This window comes from Echiichthys vipera (genome assembly GCF_963691815.1).
Source record: "Echiichthys vipera genome assembly, chromosome: X".
Lineage (NCBI taxonomy): Eukaryota > Metazoa > Chordata > Actinopteri > Perciformes > Trachinidae > Echiichthys > Echiichthys vipera.
The window spans coordinates 43,933,104-43,952,373 of NC_139825.1; the positions used below are offsets into that span (position 1 = coordinate 43,933,104).

Below are 19,270 nucleotides of genomic sequence, written 5' to 3' on the forward strand. Positions count from 1 at the left end.
ATTAGATCTCCACACTGGCCTGGGAACGCCTCAGGATCCCCCAGTTAGAGCTGGTTAATGTGGCCCGGGAAAGGGAAGTTTGGGGTCCCCTGCTAAAGCTGCTGCCCCCGCGACCCGACCCCAGATAAGAGGCTGAAGATGAGATGAGATGAAGAACATGTATTAAAACGCATTTAGTAAATATTCGTACAGTTTGGGTTTTATTCGTCACAACACTGAAAAACAACAATATTAGCAGCTCCATGAGTTTTTACTGAGACTGAGATTATTCGTAACACTGGAAATCGCCATTCCCTGTATTTACATTTAATTCTTACCCCTCTGTAAAGTGGTTTTTATAGTGGCGGAGTCGACCGCTCACATGTTGAATTAGCTTACCTCACAAAGTGCAGAAGATTCACAGGACACAATTTTATCAGCTGAATTATTTTATAACTAAAAACATTAAATAGTGGCCGCGGTGATAATATATTACTTCCCAGAGCTGTAAAATCTCATCCGTGAGTTTTACAATTCATTGTGTCTGATAAGCCTTTAATCTGCCACGTATTATGCAATAATAACATGCTCCACCCTAAATATACATATTTTATTTTAGTATAGTTTCTGTTCTCCACCCATCTGTTTATACTGTTCCCATCTGTTTATACTGTTCCCACCTGTTTATACTGTTCACATTATTATATTGTTTATACTATATTGTGTGTTTATTGCTTATATTATACTTTGCTTATTGTTTTATTATATATTATTTTTCTAAAAATGTACCAAGGGGGAGTAGCACTCCAATTTCGTTGTATGCAAATGCAATGACAATAAAGGCTATTCTATTCTATTCTATTCTATATTATTATTATTATTATTATTATTATTATGGCTTTGATTTATATAGCGTCTTTTCTCAGTGCTCAAGGCGCTTTACAGAGTCCAGGTTCATTCATTCACACAGACACACATGGTCGTGGTAGACTACGTAGTCACAGCTGCCCTGGGGCTGACTGACAGAAGCGTGGCCTCTAATCAGCGCCTACGGCCCCTCCGACCCCTCCGACCCCTCCGACCCCTCCGACCCCTCCGACCCCTCCGACCCCTCCGACCACCGCCGACCCCTCCGACCCCTCCGACCACCTCCTCAAACATACAGCAGTCATACACATTCACACGAGGCAAGGTGGGTGAAGTGTCTTGCCCAAGGACACAGCAACCATGACACAAGTAGGGCACAGATCAAACCGCCGACCGTTCAGACATTGGCCGACTCGCTCTACCAACTGAGCCACAGTTGCCCTAAATCTCGTAATCTCACCGGTGCCTTAAACAACACGCCCACACTGATGCAAACAGAACTGCTGGCTCTTCATATTTAACGCGCTCAGTGTGCGAAACACAGGACGGCTGTTATTGTGAGCGGCCATCTTCTTTATATCCTGGAGGGTCTCAAGGGTCAGATTCAACCCCAGATGATAAGTCTGTTACACTAAGTATGTTTCATACAGAGGTAACAACATTCATGGTCCACACAGGGATTCCAACCGGCGACCCAACAGTTCCCAGCCGAGTCACTTATGGTGTCTGCTGCTCGCCTCCTCACTCACACCCGCTCCCGTGAACACATCACCCCCATTCTCAACACCCTCCACTGGCTCCCGATCAAACAACGCATCGACTTCAAAATGCTCCTCCTCACCTTCAAAGCTCTCCACCATCTGGCACCACCCTACCTCTCTGACCTCCTTATCCCCCACCGCCTCTCCCGAGCCCTCCGATCCTCCTCCTCCCTAACTCTGACCATGCCACCTTCCAAACTCAAAACCCTCGGACACAGAGCCTTCTCGAGAACTGCACCCCGACTCTGGAACTCTCTCCCCCAGCCCATCCGCGACTCTCCATCACTCACAACATTTAAATCCCGTCTAAAAACCTTCCTTTTCTCACAAGCCTACAACCTCCCCTACCCATAACTACATTCACTCCTGTCCTCTCCCCTGACCCCCCCCCCCCTGCTCTTCAATCCATCCCCCCACCTCTATTGTTGTACCTGTTTCTGCCTGTTTGTCTGTATCAGCATTACCCCATGCCCCCTTTGCTTTGCTTCCCTGTCATCCTTGTCTTCTGTTGTTTGCTACTTGTTACATGTGTGTCTATGTACTACCTGTCCTGCTCTGTAAGCGACTTTGGGTCTTTGAAAGCGCTATACAAATTAAATGAATTATTATTATTATTATTATAACAATTTACTGCCCTAATATATGAGTTTCATTCACATTATTATAGATATTATTATAGTTACTGTAAGTTACGGTTCCCAGCCAAGTCACCTATGGACTGAGCTACTGCCGCCCCAAAAATAATACACTATCATTTATTTGTTAGTGCGGGCGGAGAAAGGAAGTATTAAGTAAACGTAGTGGCGCAGACGTATAAAGTGGCAGGAATGAGCAGATTGAAGGCTGGGACTGAACAGAGAAATGAAACTTAAGGTGGCAGCTGACGTCTGAAGCAGGAAATGAGAGTGTAGTCATCGAGCTGCATTCTGTTCAGAGGTTCAGAGGGACGACAGACAGATAAACACACACACACTCACACACTGAAACGCACACACACACACGGTTCACTGCAGAGGCGCTGGTCAGATTGGTGAGGATGAAGATGAAGAACCAGCTGCTTTATGTTCCCATGGCAATGACCGTGATGTCAGTACTGGTCATCACGAATTCTGGACTTGCATCGACTACTAAGCTGACAACAGGTACACACACACACACACACACACACACACACACACACACACACACATACACACACACACACACACACACACACACACACACATACATCCCGTTTATGTGTCAAAACTGAAATTTCAGGTAAAAACATAAACTAGCTGCACACACGTATACGGAAGTGCCTTTTAAAAGAAGATAAGAGGACAACATGAGTAGGGAAGGACACACACACATGCACACACACACACACACACGCACACACACACACACACACACACGCACACACACACACGCACAAGATTTTTTAAATATCTCAAATGACTTCCTGGTTAGATACAAAAATAAATCACACTTTATTTACTTAAAAGACACTTTTATAAGAGGAACTCACTGTGCAAATAAGTGACCATTACTGTAGCAGATACCTAGATACAAGTGTGTGTGTGTGTGTGTGTGTGTGTGTGTGTGTGTGTGTGTGTGTGTGTGTGTGTGTGTGTTGGGAAAAATAGGAAACAAGCGCTGTTTCAGTGAGACCTTATATCTCTTCTTCCGCTGCGCTCCAGTTTTGTCCAGAAACTATTAAACAACGTCACAATTACTCACTGAAACAAATGTGGATTAATCCGCTGCAGAAAATAGTCCCAAACAAATGCACAACTTCCTCCTGTTTGTTTGTTTGTTTGTTAAAAACTAAAATGAGCATCTGTTTTAGGAAATTACAGAAGCTTTTTAATAAATACTATGTTAAAAGATGGCAGAACTCCCTACATGAGAAGCCCGAACATCTGGAATCGCCCCCTGGTGGCTGGCTGCAGTATAGGTCATAAGTCCCGCCCCCTCCATGTTAGTGGTTCGGACAAACTAAAAAATCTAAGTACACCTCAAACACATTTTTACCAAAGACTTTTGTCATTTTAGGTAGTTCTTATCATTCTGACGTTTGTTCATCTGTTAATTTTTGAGTTATTTGATGCTATAAATGTGATGATTGACAGCTGTGATTGACTCATGATAGGTCAGGAGGGTGAATGGGCGGGACTTCGATGCCGCCCGATCCCTACCACGCGGACTCTGGTTGCAAACTTTAAACATGGCGGTGCCCGTATCTGAGATATTTTGGCTTCACTCTTGAACAGTGGGAGGAAGCGGAGACACGTCTTCCGTCTTTATATACACAGTTGATGCTTTTAAAAAATAAAGGAACTACCGTAATTTCCGGACTATAAGCCGCTACTTTTTTCCCTCGTTCTGGTCCCTGAGGCTTATACAACGGTGCAGCTTTTCTACGGCTTACGGTAACCAGGGGCGCGCACTACGAGGATGCGCGAGACCGAGGCAGACATCTGGCGCCAGGTAACGAGAGCAAAACAAAGAGTAGGAGAGCGTCAGCGACAGTTTGCGCGAAGGAAGTGTTCATGCAAGCACCCTCAACATGGAAAACAAACGGAGAAGTGCATATGATGCTGCTTTTAAGTTAAAGGCAATCGATCTGGCTGTCAAAGAAGGAAATAGAGCTGCTGCACGTACCCTTGACATCAATGAATGGTTGGTTATTTTGATAACGTAAACGGCCGTGGGACTGCACTTTTACTGCCGTGTTACAGGCGAGCACTTTGTATTACTTTGCACCGTTGTATTATTTGTACTCTGCACGAATGCTGTTCGCCATGTCAAAGATGTGAAAGTTTGATTGAATGATTGAAAGATTTATTGTTAATAAATGGGACGCTTTGCGTTCCCAAACAGCCATCTCTGTCCCGACAATCCCCTCCGTGGTAGCAGGAACCCCTATATACTACGGTAATTACACATCAAAACGCCTGCGGCTTTTAGTCGGGTGCGGCTTTTATATGGAGCAATCTGTATTTTACCCTAAATTTAGCTGGTGAGGCTTATAGTCAGGTGCGCTTTATAGTCCGGAAATTACGGTAAATAGATGAAGAAGAAGAATTACTTTACTAATCCCACACGGGGAAATTGGATTTTTTTCACTCTTATTATTATACATGTTACACACACAGACCCGAAATACACACATGCACAGACAGGACCTAAATACATGCAATTAAGGAGAGATGTTAGCGCGAGGGGGCTGCCAGTGACCAGCGCCCCGAGCAGTTGGGGGTTCGGTGCCTTGCTCAACAGCACCGAGGAAGTGCCCAGGAGATGAACTGGCACCTCTCCAGCCACCAGTCCACGCTCCATAAATGGCCCACACGGGGACTTGAACCAGTGACCCTACGGTTCCCAGCCAAGTCACCTATGGACTGAGCTACTTCCACCAGATGGTGGTGATGCCTGCTGACGCTTCCTGCTACTTCAACAACTATTAGTCATTTATTCTGTCACTACTTTTATAAATTATAAAATCTGTAGCCATAAAAACACCATCAGTGGTGTGTCTTGCTGTATCGTAGCTGCTGTCGCCCCTACTCATCATTTTGTCATAATTATTTTCATTTTCATGTTCTGTCACCTTGGATGTGCGTGTTCCTGCTGCTCTGCTGTGTAGACTGCCATAACATGTGGGTCATGTTCACATTACTATAGATATTGTTATAGTTACTGTTACTCGCTGGCTGCTTGCATCTCTGGAAGTGTGTCAGTCTCTCTGTCTTTTGTCTATCTTTGTGTTTCTCTCTTTCTCTCTCCTTTTCTTCCTCCCCAACCGGTGCAGACAGATGTCCGTCCTCCACAGAGCTGGGTCTGTCTGACGTTCCTGTCTGTTATAGTGAAGGTTTTCGTCTCCACCGTACTCTACGGGGGAATTGTTGGGTCTGTGTAAATCATAAATAAGTCATAGAGTGTGGTCTTTACCTACTCTGTAAAGTGTCCTGGGATAACTTTTGTCATGATTTGGCACTATAAATAAAATTGAATTGAATTGAATTGAATTAGTTTGACCCTCCCGCCCAAATATGGTCATGTCCAGCTTCAGAGCGGTAATCCATAAACCAATGTGTGACGTCACGGCAGCTTCGTCCATCTCTTATGTACAGTCTGCGGTGGAAACAACACACTGTTTTTTGGTCTTTTCATGGGATTTGTTGACAACAACAAAGAGTAGTCTATCGCCCAACTTACTCATCAAACACAGTATATATTGTTGTGTTTGTTGACACCTTGTGTGGTTTCTTCTCCTCTTTCTTTCTCCAGGAACATCTGGACTAAATTTAAACGGGAAGATGTTCACTTTGTCTCGTAATAAAGGAGGTATATCTTTCTATCCGCCCTATTCTTATCCTTCCACTACTTCCTACACCACCACCCATTCCTACTACCCCAAACCCACCTCCTGGACCCCCGAACCCGCTACCATGATTCCTGCCCGTACCTACTACACCACCCCCCGTCCCTACCGCCCCACCACCCGTCCCTACCGCCCCACCACCCGTCCCTACCCCTACACCACCCGTCCCTGGACATCAGCACCTCCGACTAAAAGTGAGTAAATTCAAAACCAAACAGAAAGACAGTGTCAGGATATGAAAATGTTACTTTAATGTACAGATTTTCTCTTGTGGTGACAATATGAAACGACCAGAGCAGTCATTTTGTTTCCCTTTGTGATTGTTTTCTATCTCTTTATCATTATATTGTGTTTCTTTGTGGTCATTTTGTCTATTTGTGGTAATATGGCATCTCTTTGTGGTCATTTTGTGTCTGAAATGATTTGTTTTCTGTGTTTTTTTGGTCATTTTGTTTCCCTTTGTGATTGTTTTGTATCTCTTTGTGGTTGATTTGTGTTTCTTTGTGGTCATTTTGTCTATTTGTGGTAAATGGCATGTCTTTGTGGTTGATTTGTGTCCCTTCGTGGTCATTTTGTGTCTGAAATTAGTTGTTTATTGTGTTTTTTTTGGTCATTTTGTTTCCCTTTGTGATTGTTTTGTATCTCTTTATCATTACATTGTGTTTCTTTGTGGTCATTTTGTCTATTTGTGGTAAATGGCATGTCTTTGTGGTTGATTTGTGTCCCTTCGTGGTCATTTTGTGTCTGAAATTAGTTGTTTATTGTGTTTTTTTTGGTCATTTTGTTTCCCTTTGTGATTGTTTTGTATCTCTTTATCATTACATTGTGTTTCTTTGTGGTCATTTTGTCTATTTGTGGTAATATGGCATCTCTTTGTGGTTGATTTGTGTTTCTTTGTGGTCATTTTGTGTCTGAAATAAGTTGTTTTCTGTGTTTTTTTGGTCATTTTGTTTCCCTTTGTGATTGTTTTGTATCTCTTTATCATTACATTGTGTTTCTTTGTGGTCATTTTGTCTATTTGTGGTAAAAGCATCTCTTTGTGGTTGATTTGTGTTTCTTTGTGGTCATTTTGTCTATTTGTGGTAATATGGCATCTCTTTGTGGTCGTTTTGTGTTTCTTTGTGCTCATTTTGTGTCTGAACTGAGTTGTTTTCTGTGTTTTTTTGGTCATTTTGTTTCCCTTTGTGATTGTTTTGTATCTCTTTATCGTTATATTGTGTTTCTTTGTGGTCATTTTGTCTATTTGTGGTAAATGGCATCTCTTTGTGGTTGATTTGTGTTTCTTTGTGGTTGATTTGTGTTTCTTTGTGGTCATTTTTGTTTTTAAGTGGTTGTTTTTTCTGTAGTTGTTTTGGGCGCCTCTCTATCACTGCCAGATATTCAGATTAAACATATTTGCATGTTTCCACTGCATTTATTGTGTATTTTAGTCTTTTCCTTTTGCGCTCGAGTACAACAACCAAACAACTGTTCATTTTTATTATGTTTGTCAATTTAACTTTTCAATCAACACTCTCCATGTGACTCCAGGTGTGTCAGTGTGTCTGCGTTACCTGGCCGACTACGTGAGCACACTCTTCACACTCAGTCCATCCAGCAGAAGACCTCTGAAGGTGCAACTCAGTAGTAATGGGTATGTGCTGACCCTTGACGGATACGGTTACTACACCCTAAACTTGCAACCTAACATAAAGTTCTGGTACAACATCGGATCAGACATCTGGACCAGAGTCTGCATCACTGTGGACAGCAGGAAGAATGTGGCCCAGGTGTTTAGCGGCTCGAACATTAGCATCAGGAAGATACTGCCTATTCAGGTGACAACAAACACACGTACTCGAGCAACTTCTGCATGTTCGTAGCTGCAGCCTGAATCTGATGCGTGAGCAGCGGTTCTGAGGTCTGGAACCAGGGGAAGGATTTGTTCAGACCGATGGACCTGCATTACAACAAACATTAATATTAACTATCATCTGTTTGTGTGTGTGTGTGTGTGTGTGTGTGTGTGTGTGTGTGTGTGTGTGTGTGTGTGTGTGTGTGTGTGTGTGTGTGTGTGTGTGTGTGTGTGTGTGTGTTAAGTATGCCTGGTCAGGTAAGCCTGAGATTGATTTTTCAGATTTAGATGGTCAGGTGACAGACATCCAGATTTGGGATCATCCTCTCCGCTACACAGAAGTCTTCAACTACATGACCAGCGGAGTCTACGGGTATGTGAGTGTGTGTGTGTGTGTGTGTGTGTGTGTGTGTGTGTGTGTGTGTGTGTGTGTTTGACGTTTTAAGATATGTGAGCTTTCTCTAGGATTAAAACAAAAATACACAGTTTAAGGTTGAATATGTAGAATGAGCAGAGAGCCGCCATCTAGTGTCTCAAGATCGTAGTCGCAACAACAAAAAATAACTCCAGCACTCAGGTTGCCAGGTTGGTCAAACCCGGTCCAGTAGCTACAGGAGACCGGAGTCTGTTTGAACCCGTCCCCTCCGACAAATCTCACCATAAAAACAAGTATTAGAGGAGTTTGACTGACAGTTAGCGTTAGCCGCTACAGCTAAGTAACCATGAAAGTTAGCTAACTGATCAAGGAGAAACGTAGACGTTTGTGCGTGTGTTTTAACACCGTTGAACTCCTTTATCTCAGTCCATGGAGTGAATGTTCGGCCTATACTGACTCTGGTCTTTGCCCGTCTCCGCTCACTCAGCTGCTGGGACAAAGAAGCAGCTGCAGGATTGGTAAACTCCATTTCACCAGTGCCAGCCTACAGTAGCTGCACCCAACAACAGACAACCCTGGCAACCAGCAACGCCCAACGCTATTGGCTGCTACAATGAAAACAGAACGTGACTGAAAGTCATCGTTTAACCCGTCAAAATATTTAAATATTAATTCAGACTAAATGGAAAAGCAATACTTTCATTCTGTACCCCTCAAAACGCCCCGGCGGTGTATTTTATGTTTTTTTAAATATATAGTTTTAAATAAATATTCTACATAATCGACTCTTATTATAAAAAATAGAAAAATGTATGGTTTTTATAAATGTTTTGGACTTTCATCCCTCATTTGTGTTTGCAGGACGTACAGTGGCTCCGTCCTCTCCTGGTCCTACATCAGCTACTCCCCCAGAGGAACCCCGTTACTGGAGGACGCCTATGAGTGGCAGGCAAAACAGCCAATCGACAGCAGCAGGGGGAGGACAGGGCGTCGACCAAACGGAGCAAAGAAGACCAGGAAGTCCTTCAAGGTGGGGAAGTTCAAGAGAGAACAGCTGTAATGAAACACACAGGGACATGTGTACGAAAAGCTGTATCCTCTGTTCTTCTTTAATAATAAAGAATTCACGATAATCAATCAAACAACAATTAATCATGAGTTAAATTTAAGCTACTTCTGATTCCTGATTTGATACAAATATGTGATATATTTACAAGATGACACTCTAGTCTCAGTAACAGACTATAACCCTAAAATATGTGTTTTTAATAACGTGTTACTTCATATATATTTTCTTTGTGCGTGTATCTTCTTCCTTAATTTTGTATGTTGTTATAAAACAATAAAGAGATGGCTGACACAACATTGTTATTGACTGTAGCTCACATTTTATACAACATGCAGCTTATTACAGTAGTATTTATTTATTTTTCGTAAACCACTGTTTTTGTAATTTAGCTGGTATGACACTAAATTACTGCATGAGGCTATATTCCTTAAAAAGTGAGTTGTGACTGAATCAATTTTAAACCCACACGTGCACGTTAAAACGATATAACGCTTATAGTACAAGAGCTTAGCTAACACTAGCAAGTGCAAGCTAATACTAGCAAGTGCAAGCTAACACTATCACTGTCATTAACTATAGGCCTAAATTAAAATATGAAAATGAAACATAACTATAATTGTTGGATTATTTGAGTCTATGTTTGTAACATGTTTTTCACTAGCTCGCTTAGCTTATAGTAGCATACAAGAACTTAGTTAACATTAGCAAGTGCTAGCTAACACTATCACAAACATGTTTCATATGAACCATAATCCAACTATTATTGTTGGACAATTTGAGTCTATTTGTTTGTAACATGTTTTTCACTAGCTCGCTTAGCTTCTAGTACAATAACTTAGCTAACATTAGCAAGTGCAAGCTAACACTATCACTGACATTAACTAAAGGCCTAAATTAAAATATGAAAATGAAACATAACTATAATTGTTGGATTATTTGAGTCTATGTTTGTAACATGTTTTTCACTAGCTCACTTAGCTTATAGTACAAGAGCTTAGCTAACACTAGCAAGTGCAAGCTAACACTAGCAAGTGCAAGCTAACACTATCACTGTCATTAACAATAGGCCTAAATTAAAATATGTAAATGAAACATAGCTATTATTGTTGGATTTTTTGAGTCTATTTGTTTGTAACATGTTTTTCACTAGCTCGCTTAGCTTCTAGTACAATAACTTAGCTAACATTAGCAAGTTCAAGCTAACACTATCACTGACATTAACTAAAGGCCTAAATTAAAATATGACAATGAAACATAACCATAATTGTTGGATTATTTGAGTCTATGTTTGTAACATGTTTTTCACTAGCTCACTTAGCTTATAGTACAAGAGCTTAGCTAACACTAGCAAGTGCAAGCTAACACTAGCAAGTGCAAGCTAACACTATCACTGGCATTAACTATAGGCCTAAATTAAAATATGAAAATGAAACATAACTATTATTGTTGGATTATTCGAGTCTATGTTTGTAACATGTTTTTCACTAGCTCGCTTAGCTTATAGTACAAGAATTATGCTAACATTAGCAAGTGCAAGCTAACACTATCACTGGCATTAACCATAGGCCTAAATTAAAATATGAAAATGAAACATAACTATTATTGTTGGATTATTTGAGTCTATTTGTTTGTAACATGTTTTTCACTAGCTCGCTTAGCTTATAGTACAATAACTTAGCTAACATTAGCAAGTGCAAGCTAACACTATTACTGACATTAACTATAGGCCTAAATTAAAATATGAAAATGAAACATAACTATAATTGTTGGATTATTTGATCCTATGTTTGTAACAGGTTTTTCACTAGCTCGCTTAGCTTATAGTACAATAACTTAGCTAACATTAGCAAGTGCAAGCTAACAATATCACTGGCATTAACCATAGGCCTAAATTAAAATATGAAAATGAAACATAACTATAATTGTTGGATTATTTGAGTCTATTTGTTTGTAACATGTTTTTCACTAGCTCACTTAGCTTATAGTACAAGTGCAAGCTAACACTAGCAAGTGCAAGCTAACACTATCACTGGCATTAACTATAGGCCTAAATTAAAATATGAAAATGAAACATAACTATAATTGTTGGATTATTTGAGTCTATTTGTTTGTAACATGTTTTTCACTAGCTCACTTAGCTTATAGTTGCCTGCAAGAACTTAGCTAACATTAGCCAGTGCAAGCTAACATTATTACTGACATTAACTAAAGGCCTAAATTAAAATATGAAAATTAAACATAACTATAATTGCTGGATTATTTGAGTCTATTTGTTTGTAACATGTTTTTCACTAGCTCGCTTAGCTTATATTACAATAACTTAGCTAACACTAGCAAGTGCAAGCTAACACTAGCAAGTGCAAGCTAACACTTTCACTGACATTACCTTTAGGCCTAAATTAAAATATGAAAATGAAAATGAAACATAACTATTATTGTTGGATTTTTTGAGTCTATTTGTGTGTAACATGTTTTTCACTAGCTCGCTTAGCTTATAGTACAATAACTTAGCTAACATTAGCAAGTGCAAGCTAACACTATCACTGACATTAATTAAAGGCCTAAATTAAAATATGAAAATGAAACATAACTATTATTGTTGGATTATTTGAGTCTATGTTTGTAACATGTTTTTCACTAGCTCACTTAGCTTCTAGTACAAGAGCTTAGCTAACACTAGCAAGTGCAAGCTAACACTAGCAAGTGCAAGCTAACACTATCACTGGCATTAACTATAGGCCTAAATTAAAATATAAAAATGAAACATAACAATAATTGTTGGATTATTTGAGTCTATGTTTGTAACATGTTTTTCACTAGCTCACTTAGCTTATAGTACAAGAATTTAGCTAACATTAGCAAGTGCAAGCTAACACTATCACTTGCATTAACCATAGGCCTAAATTAAAATATGAAAATGAAACATAACAATAATTGTTGGATTATTTGAGTCTATGTTTGTAACATGTTTTTCACTAGCTCACTTAGCTTATAGTACAAGAATTTAGCTAACATTAGCAAGTGCAAGCTAACACTATTACTGACATTAACTATAGGCCTAAATTAAAATATGAAAATGAAACATAACTATAATTGTTGGATTATTTGAGTCTATTTGTTTGTAACATGTTTTTCACTAGCTCACTTAGCTTATAGTACAAGAACTTGGCTAACATTAGCAAGTGCAAGCTAACACTAGCAAGTGCAAGCTAACACTATCACTGATATATTAAAATATGAACCATAATCCAACTATTATTTTTGGACGATTTGAGTGTATTTGTTTGCAACATGTTTTTTACTAGCTCACTTAGTTTATAGTTGCCTACAAGAACTTAGCTAACATTAGCAAGTGCAAGCTAACACTATTACTGACATTAACTATAGGCCTAAATTAAAATATGAAAATGAAACATAACTATATTTGTTGGATTATTTGAGTCTATTTGTTTGTAACATGTTTTTCACTAGCTCGCTTAGCTTATATTACAATAACTTAGCTAACACTAGCAAGTGCAAGCTAACACTAGCAAGTGCAAGCTAACACTTTCACTGACATTACCTTTAGGCCTAAATTAAAATATGAAAATGAAAATGAAACATAACTATTATTGTTGGATTTTTTGAGTCTATTTGTGTGTAACATGTTTTTCACTAGCTCGCTTAGCTTATAGTACAATAACTTAGCTAACATTAGCAAGTGCAAGCTAACACTATCACTGACATTAATTAAAGGCCTAAATTAAAATATGAAAATGAAACATAACTATTATTGTTGGATTATTTGAGTCTATGTTTGTAACATGTTTTTCACTAGCTCACTTAGCTTCTAGTACAAGAGCTTAGCTAACACTAGCAAGTGCAAGCTAACACTAGCAAGTGCAAGCTAACACTATCACTGGCATTAACTATAGGCCTAAATTAAAATATAAAAATGAAACATAACAATAATTGTTGGATTATTTGAGTCTATGTTTGTAACATGTTTTTCACTAGCTCACTTAGCTTATAGTACAAGAATTTAGCTAACATTAGCAAGTGCAAGCTAACACTATCACTTGCATTAACCATAGGCCTAAATTAAAATATGAAAATGAAACATAACAATAATTGTTGGATTATTTGAGTCTATGTTTGTAACATGTTTTTCACTAGCTCACTTAGCTTATAGTACAAGAATTTAGCTAACATTAGCAAGTGCAAGCTAACACTATTACTGACATTAACTATAGGCCTAAATTAAAATATGAAAATGAAACATAACTATAATTGTTGGATTATTTGAGTCTATTTGTTTGTAACATGTTTTTCACTAGCTCACTTAGCTTATAGTACAAGAACTTGGCTAACATTAGCAAGTGCAAGCTAACACTAGCAAGTGCAAGCTAACACTATCACTGATATATTAAAATATGAACCATAATCCAACTATTATTTTTGGACGATTTGAGTGTATTTGTTTGCAACATGTTTTTTACTAGCTCACTTAGTTTATAGTTGCCTACAAGAACTTAGCTAACATTAGCAAGTGCAAGCTAACACTATTACTGACATTAACTATAGGCCTAAATTAAAATATGAAAATGAAACATAACTATATTTGTTGGATTATTTGAGTCTATTTGTTTGTAACATGTTTTTCACTAGCTCGCTTAGCTTATATTACAATAACTTAGCTTACACTAGCAAGTGCAAGCTAACACTAGCAAGTGCAAGCTAACACTATCACTGACATTACCTTTAGGCCTAAATTAAAATATGAAAATGAAACATAACTATTATTGTTGGATTTTTTGAGTCTATGTGTGTGTAACATGTTTTTCACTAGCTCGCTTAGCTTATAGTACAAGAATTTAGCTACCATTAGCAAGTGCAAGCTAACACTATTACTGACAATAACGATATTAAAATATAAATTAAAATATGAAAATGAAACATAACTATAATTGTTGGATTATTTGAGTCTATTTGTTTGTAACATGTTTTTCACTAGCTCACTTAGCTTATAGTAGAAGAACTTAGCTAACATTAGCAAGTGCAAGCTAACATTAGCAAGTGCAAGCTAACACTATTACTGACATTAACTAAAGGCCTAAATTAAAATATGAAAATGAAACATAACTCCTATTGTTGGATTATTTGAGTCTATTCGTTTGAAAAATGTTTTTCACTTTAAAACTGTTTTATGTCAACACACAAGTAAATAATGTTAATTTTTTGCTGGGAAGCTAACAAGCTCACTTAGCCTATAGTACAAGAACTGGAAGAGTATGTTCCCCGCTTCGTATGTGACCAGGGATCATAAGACCCTTTTTAAGTGTAATTGTTTACGACATTTTCTCCATTTAAAATACTGTGACATGATCATGTGCGTTGTCATCCTGGTTAGCTGTGAGTTGTGTAGCGCAGAGCTAGCTAACTAGGAATCCCCAAAAGATCAAAATGGCCGCTTTGTGAATCGTTTTTTTATTATAACTCTTTATCAAGCAAAAGCAAACAAACAATGTCATGAAAGAAACTCAGCAGCGAGTAGCCTATATTCCAGCAGGGTTCAAGTTACAGTGAAGTTAACATGAGAATCCGGTAAAAACCTTTTAATTTGCTCACAAAACAAACTGTAGGCCATCATGTGAAAACGAGCAAATTCATGACTTTACTTCTGATCAATACTTTTATAAAACCTGTAGTCCTTGCAGTCATCAGAGTGGTTTAGTAGTAGTGGTTATATGGCTTCAATAAAAAAACAAAACAGTGACAAAGTCAAGTGTCAAAGGAACAAAATACATGTAGCTATGCAACATAAATGGCGTGTGTATTAGCTTGTGTTGACATTTTGAATATGTAGCGTAATGACGGGTCCAAATATTTTTACAGAAAAATGCCGTCAAATCGCAAAAATATATAGTAATAGGTTATTTGCCATAAACAATCTGCTTAATTGTCCACTATCAATGTTTTCTGGTAATTGTCCAATAATAAAATCACATTTTAGAGCAGGGGTGTCAAACTCAGGCCCGTGGGCCAAATGTGGCCAGCGGTGTAATTATATTTGGGCCCAAGATCATGTCAAGGTTCTCTGAGAGCTGGCCCGTGAGTATAAAGCACATACACGTCTACTTTTCTGTTAACAAACATGAGCATCCATGCTACCAGTCTCTGCAGACACACTGAATCCACCCCTCCCCAAAAACGACCAAAAGAAAGATGGAGAACAGGAGCTTTCAGCAGCGGTGGGAGGCAGATTATCTGTCTTTTTTTTCTTTTTTAGTAAAGAAAGATGGAAACACCACAAAAACATGAAGAAACGACTAAAAACAGACGCAAAACACCACAAAAACGTGAAGAAACGACTATAAACAGACGCAAAACACCACAAAAAAGTGATGAAACAACTAAAAACGGACGCAAAACACCACAAAAAGATGACAAAACGACAAAAAACAGACACAAAATACCATAAAAAGATGACAAAACGACTAAAAATAGATGAAAACGACCCAAAGAAAGATGGAGAACAGGAGCTTTCAGCAGCGGTGGGAGGCAGATTATCTGTCTTTTTTTTCTTTTTTAGTAAAGAAAGATGAAAACACCACAAAAACGTGAAGAATCGACTAAAAACAGACACAAAACACCACAAAAACGTGAAGAATCGACTAAAAACAGACACAAAACACCACAAAAATGTGAAGAAACGACTAAAAACAGACACAAAACACAACAAAAAGATGACAAAAAGACTAAAAACAGACGCAAAACTCCACAAAAACGTGACAAAAACACTAAAAACAGATGAAAACTCCCCAAAAACGACCCAAATAAAGATGGAGGACAGGAGCTTTCAGCAGATGATCTGTGTCTGAAGGTAAAGAGCTGTTTGTCACCGTGGCTGTAACCAAAGAATCAAACAGAAGAAACACCACGACAAGAACAAGGACCTGCACTGGAAAGGTTCAACGTTACACATCTGGAGAGAAGGGAAAACATGCACATGTGAAGTCTTTTCTTTGGCCCGCAACTTTGTCCCAGTTTTTAAACTTGGCCCACTGTGAGTTTGAGTTTGACACCCCTGCTTTAGAGTTTCATAAGAAAAGCTAAAACTTTACATTCAGTGTCCGTTTCTACAAATTCAAAACGCCAACGTATCTAAACAACACCGTGATTATTCTAAGAAAGGTAAAAGAACATCAGATGGAGCGACTCTTATTTATATATATCTGTATTTAGTAAGACATTTGTTGCAATATCAAAATAATTATTGTACATCATCATATCCGGGCCGCCGTTTGACTTTACACCATTATATACAAAACTCTTAATTCTCTACAGAGTGGAATATGAGAATAGCCCTCCGTAAAAAAATTAAAAATCGTTAAAATAAGTTTTTTTTTAACAAATATAAAACTTACATGGTTGCCCAACAACCAGATGTCACAGGTTTTTTTATAACCAGCTCATATTTTTGTTCTTTTCTTTACAATTATCTGCTTTTCGAAGCATTTATACAACATTTTACACGACGGCACGAAGGAAAAACAAACAAAAACACAATCAATGTTTGACGAGAGGTCCAACGTAACATCTGCAAACAAGTGATAGTTTGAAATGCAAACATCAAATAACTGTATGTGCTTTTTTACTTTTATAAAATGTTAATGAGTCAGTCGTTTACACTCGGAAAATACAAATTACAGTAATAAATTACATGATCTGTTATTGCTGTCGTCATAGATGTTTGTTTTTACTTGTTGTGTCCAGAAATGTTCATGAATCAGAGGTTTTTAGTTAAATTATTTCCATTTCAAGGACCAAACTAATGATTTTGCATGTTTTGACCCTTTAACTTCACTTATTTTTAGTTTTAGCCGACTGCCACAACTTCTCGAACATTTGAAAAAGTCAAATTATTCTTTTTTTTAATGTTTTTTTAAAGATTTAAATGTGGAAATGCAGCTCAAAGTTGTCTGAGACACTGAAATGACTTGAAATCAATGAAAAATAAGTCCAAATATATAAAATCTGAATGCAAATCGAACATAATTTGAAGTTAACGGGCTTAAACATGCACAAAATGATGCTTTTGTTAGTTGGATTTATTGTATTTACTCTTGAGTTTGCAGGTTTTTATTTTGATAATGCATCTGTGTGGTTCACTTGTTCATCAGAAAACACTTGAAACCGACTTCAGCCATAGTTTGTTGTCAGGCAACAGAGGATCCTGAGTAGCAGGGTAAGATTAATTTAGTGTACACACGTTGAGCTGCATTTTTAAGAAGATATCATCTTTACAGGAACCAGACTGTGAGGCACCAGCTTCGTTTAAACCCAAAACAAAAAGCTCAGTTAATACAAATGAAACTGTAGTGTTTGTTTAATGCTCAAAAGCCAGAAGTTGACTAAACTCTGCAGTCACCAATCACCCAAGGGACCTCTTTCTCTGTGTGCTGCAGGTGAATTTAGCGAGTTGTTAGGAGACTTTTCCTCGGATAGTGTGTTTTCAGTTAAGTGTTTATATTATTTCCATTTCTTTGACAGCATCTCAATGCAGGTACGTGACGGCAGGTACGTGACGGCAGGTACGTGACGGCAGGTACGTGACGGAAAAATAAGTCCAAATATACGTGACGGCAGGTACGTGACGGCAGGTACGTGACGGTAGGTAAGTGACGGCAGGTACGCGACGGAAAAATAAGTCCAAATATACGTGACGGCAGGTACGTGACGGCAGTTACGTGACGGCAGGTGCGTGACGGCAGGTGCGCGGCGGCAGGTACGCGACGGCAGGTACGCGACGGCAGGTGCGCGACGGCAGGTGCGTGACGGCAGGTGCGCGACGGCAGGTGCGCGATGGCAGGTGCGCGACGGCAGGTGCGCGACGGCAGGTACGCGACGGCAGGTACGCGACGGCAGGTACGTGACGGCAGGTCGTGACGGCAGGTGCGTGACGGCAGGTACGTGACGGCAGGTACGTGACGGCAGGTACGTGACGGAAAAATAGGTCCAAATATACGTGACGGCAGGTACGTGACGGCAGGTCGTGACGGCAGGTCGTGACCGCGGGTACGTGACCGCAGGTACGTGACGGAAAAATAAGTCCAAATATACGTGACGGCAGGTACGTGACAGCAGGTACGTGACGGCAGGTCGTGACGGCAGGTGCGTGACGGCAGGTACATGACGGCAGGTGCGTGACGGCAGGTACGTGACGGCAGGTGCGTGACGGCAGGTACGTGACGGAAAAATAGGTCCAAATATACGTGACGGCAGGTACGTGACGGCAGGTCGTGACGGCAGGTCGTGACCGCGGGTACGTGACCGCAGGTACGTGACGGAAAAATAAGTCCAAATATACGTGACGGCAGGTACGTGACAGCAGGTACGTGACCGCAGGTACGTGACGGCAGGTACGTGACGGCAGGTACGTGACGGCAGGTACGTGACGGCAGATACGTATCTGCAGGTACGTGACGGCAGGTACGTGACGGCAGGTACGTGACGGCAGGTACGTGACGGCAGGTACGTGACGGCAGGTACGTGACGGCAGGTACGTGACGGCAGATACGTGACGGCAGATACGTGACCGCAGGTACGCGACGGCAGGTACGCGACGGCAGGTACGCGACGGCAGGTACGTGCCCGCAGGTACGCGACGGCAGGTCCGCGACGGGAGGTACGCGACGGCAGGTACGTGACGGCAGGTACGTGACCCAAGTACGTGACGGCAGGTACGTGACGGCAGGTCGTGACGGCAGGTACGTGACGGCAGGTACGTGACCGCAGTTACGTGACGGCAGGTACGTGACCGCAGTTACGTGACGGCAGGTACGTGACGGCAGGTACGTGACGGTAGGTAAGTGAGGGCAGGTACGTGACCGCAGGTACGTGACGGCAGGTACGTGACGGCAGGTACGTGACGGCAGGTACGTGACGGCAGGTACGTGACGGCAGATACGTGACCGCAGATACGTGACCGCAGATACGTGACCGCAGATACGTGACCGCAGGTACGTGACCGCAG

The 19,270-nt window shown here is 40.1% G+C and overlaps 1 protein-coding gene across 1 annotated transcript; it reads left to right on the forward strand.

Moving 5' to 3' along the window:
- Positions 1–2,560: 2,560 nt before the first annotated feature.
- On the forward strand, positions 2,561–9,537 carry LOC310966146 (uncharacterized protein). The gene is made up of 5 exons (XM_083939973.1): positions 2,561–2,749; positions 5,883–6,170; positions 7,507–7,793; positions 8,056–8,183; positions 9,048–9,537. Exons 1-5 carry the CDS (start codon positions 2,644–2,646, stop codon positions 9,244–9,246), a joined length of 1,008 nt encoding a protein of 335 aa, XP_083796099.1. The 5' UTR covers positions 2,561–2,643; the 3' UTR covers positions 9,247–9,537.
- Positions 9,538–19,270: the final 9,733 nt, after the last annotated feature.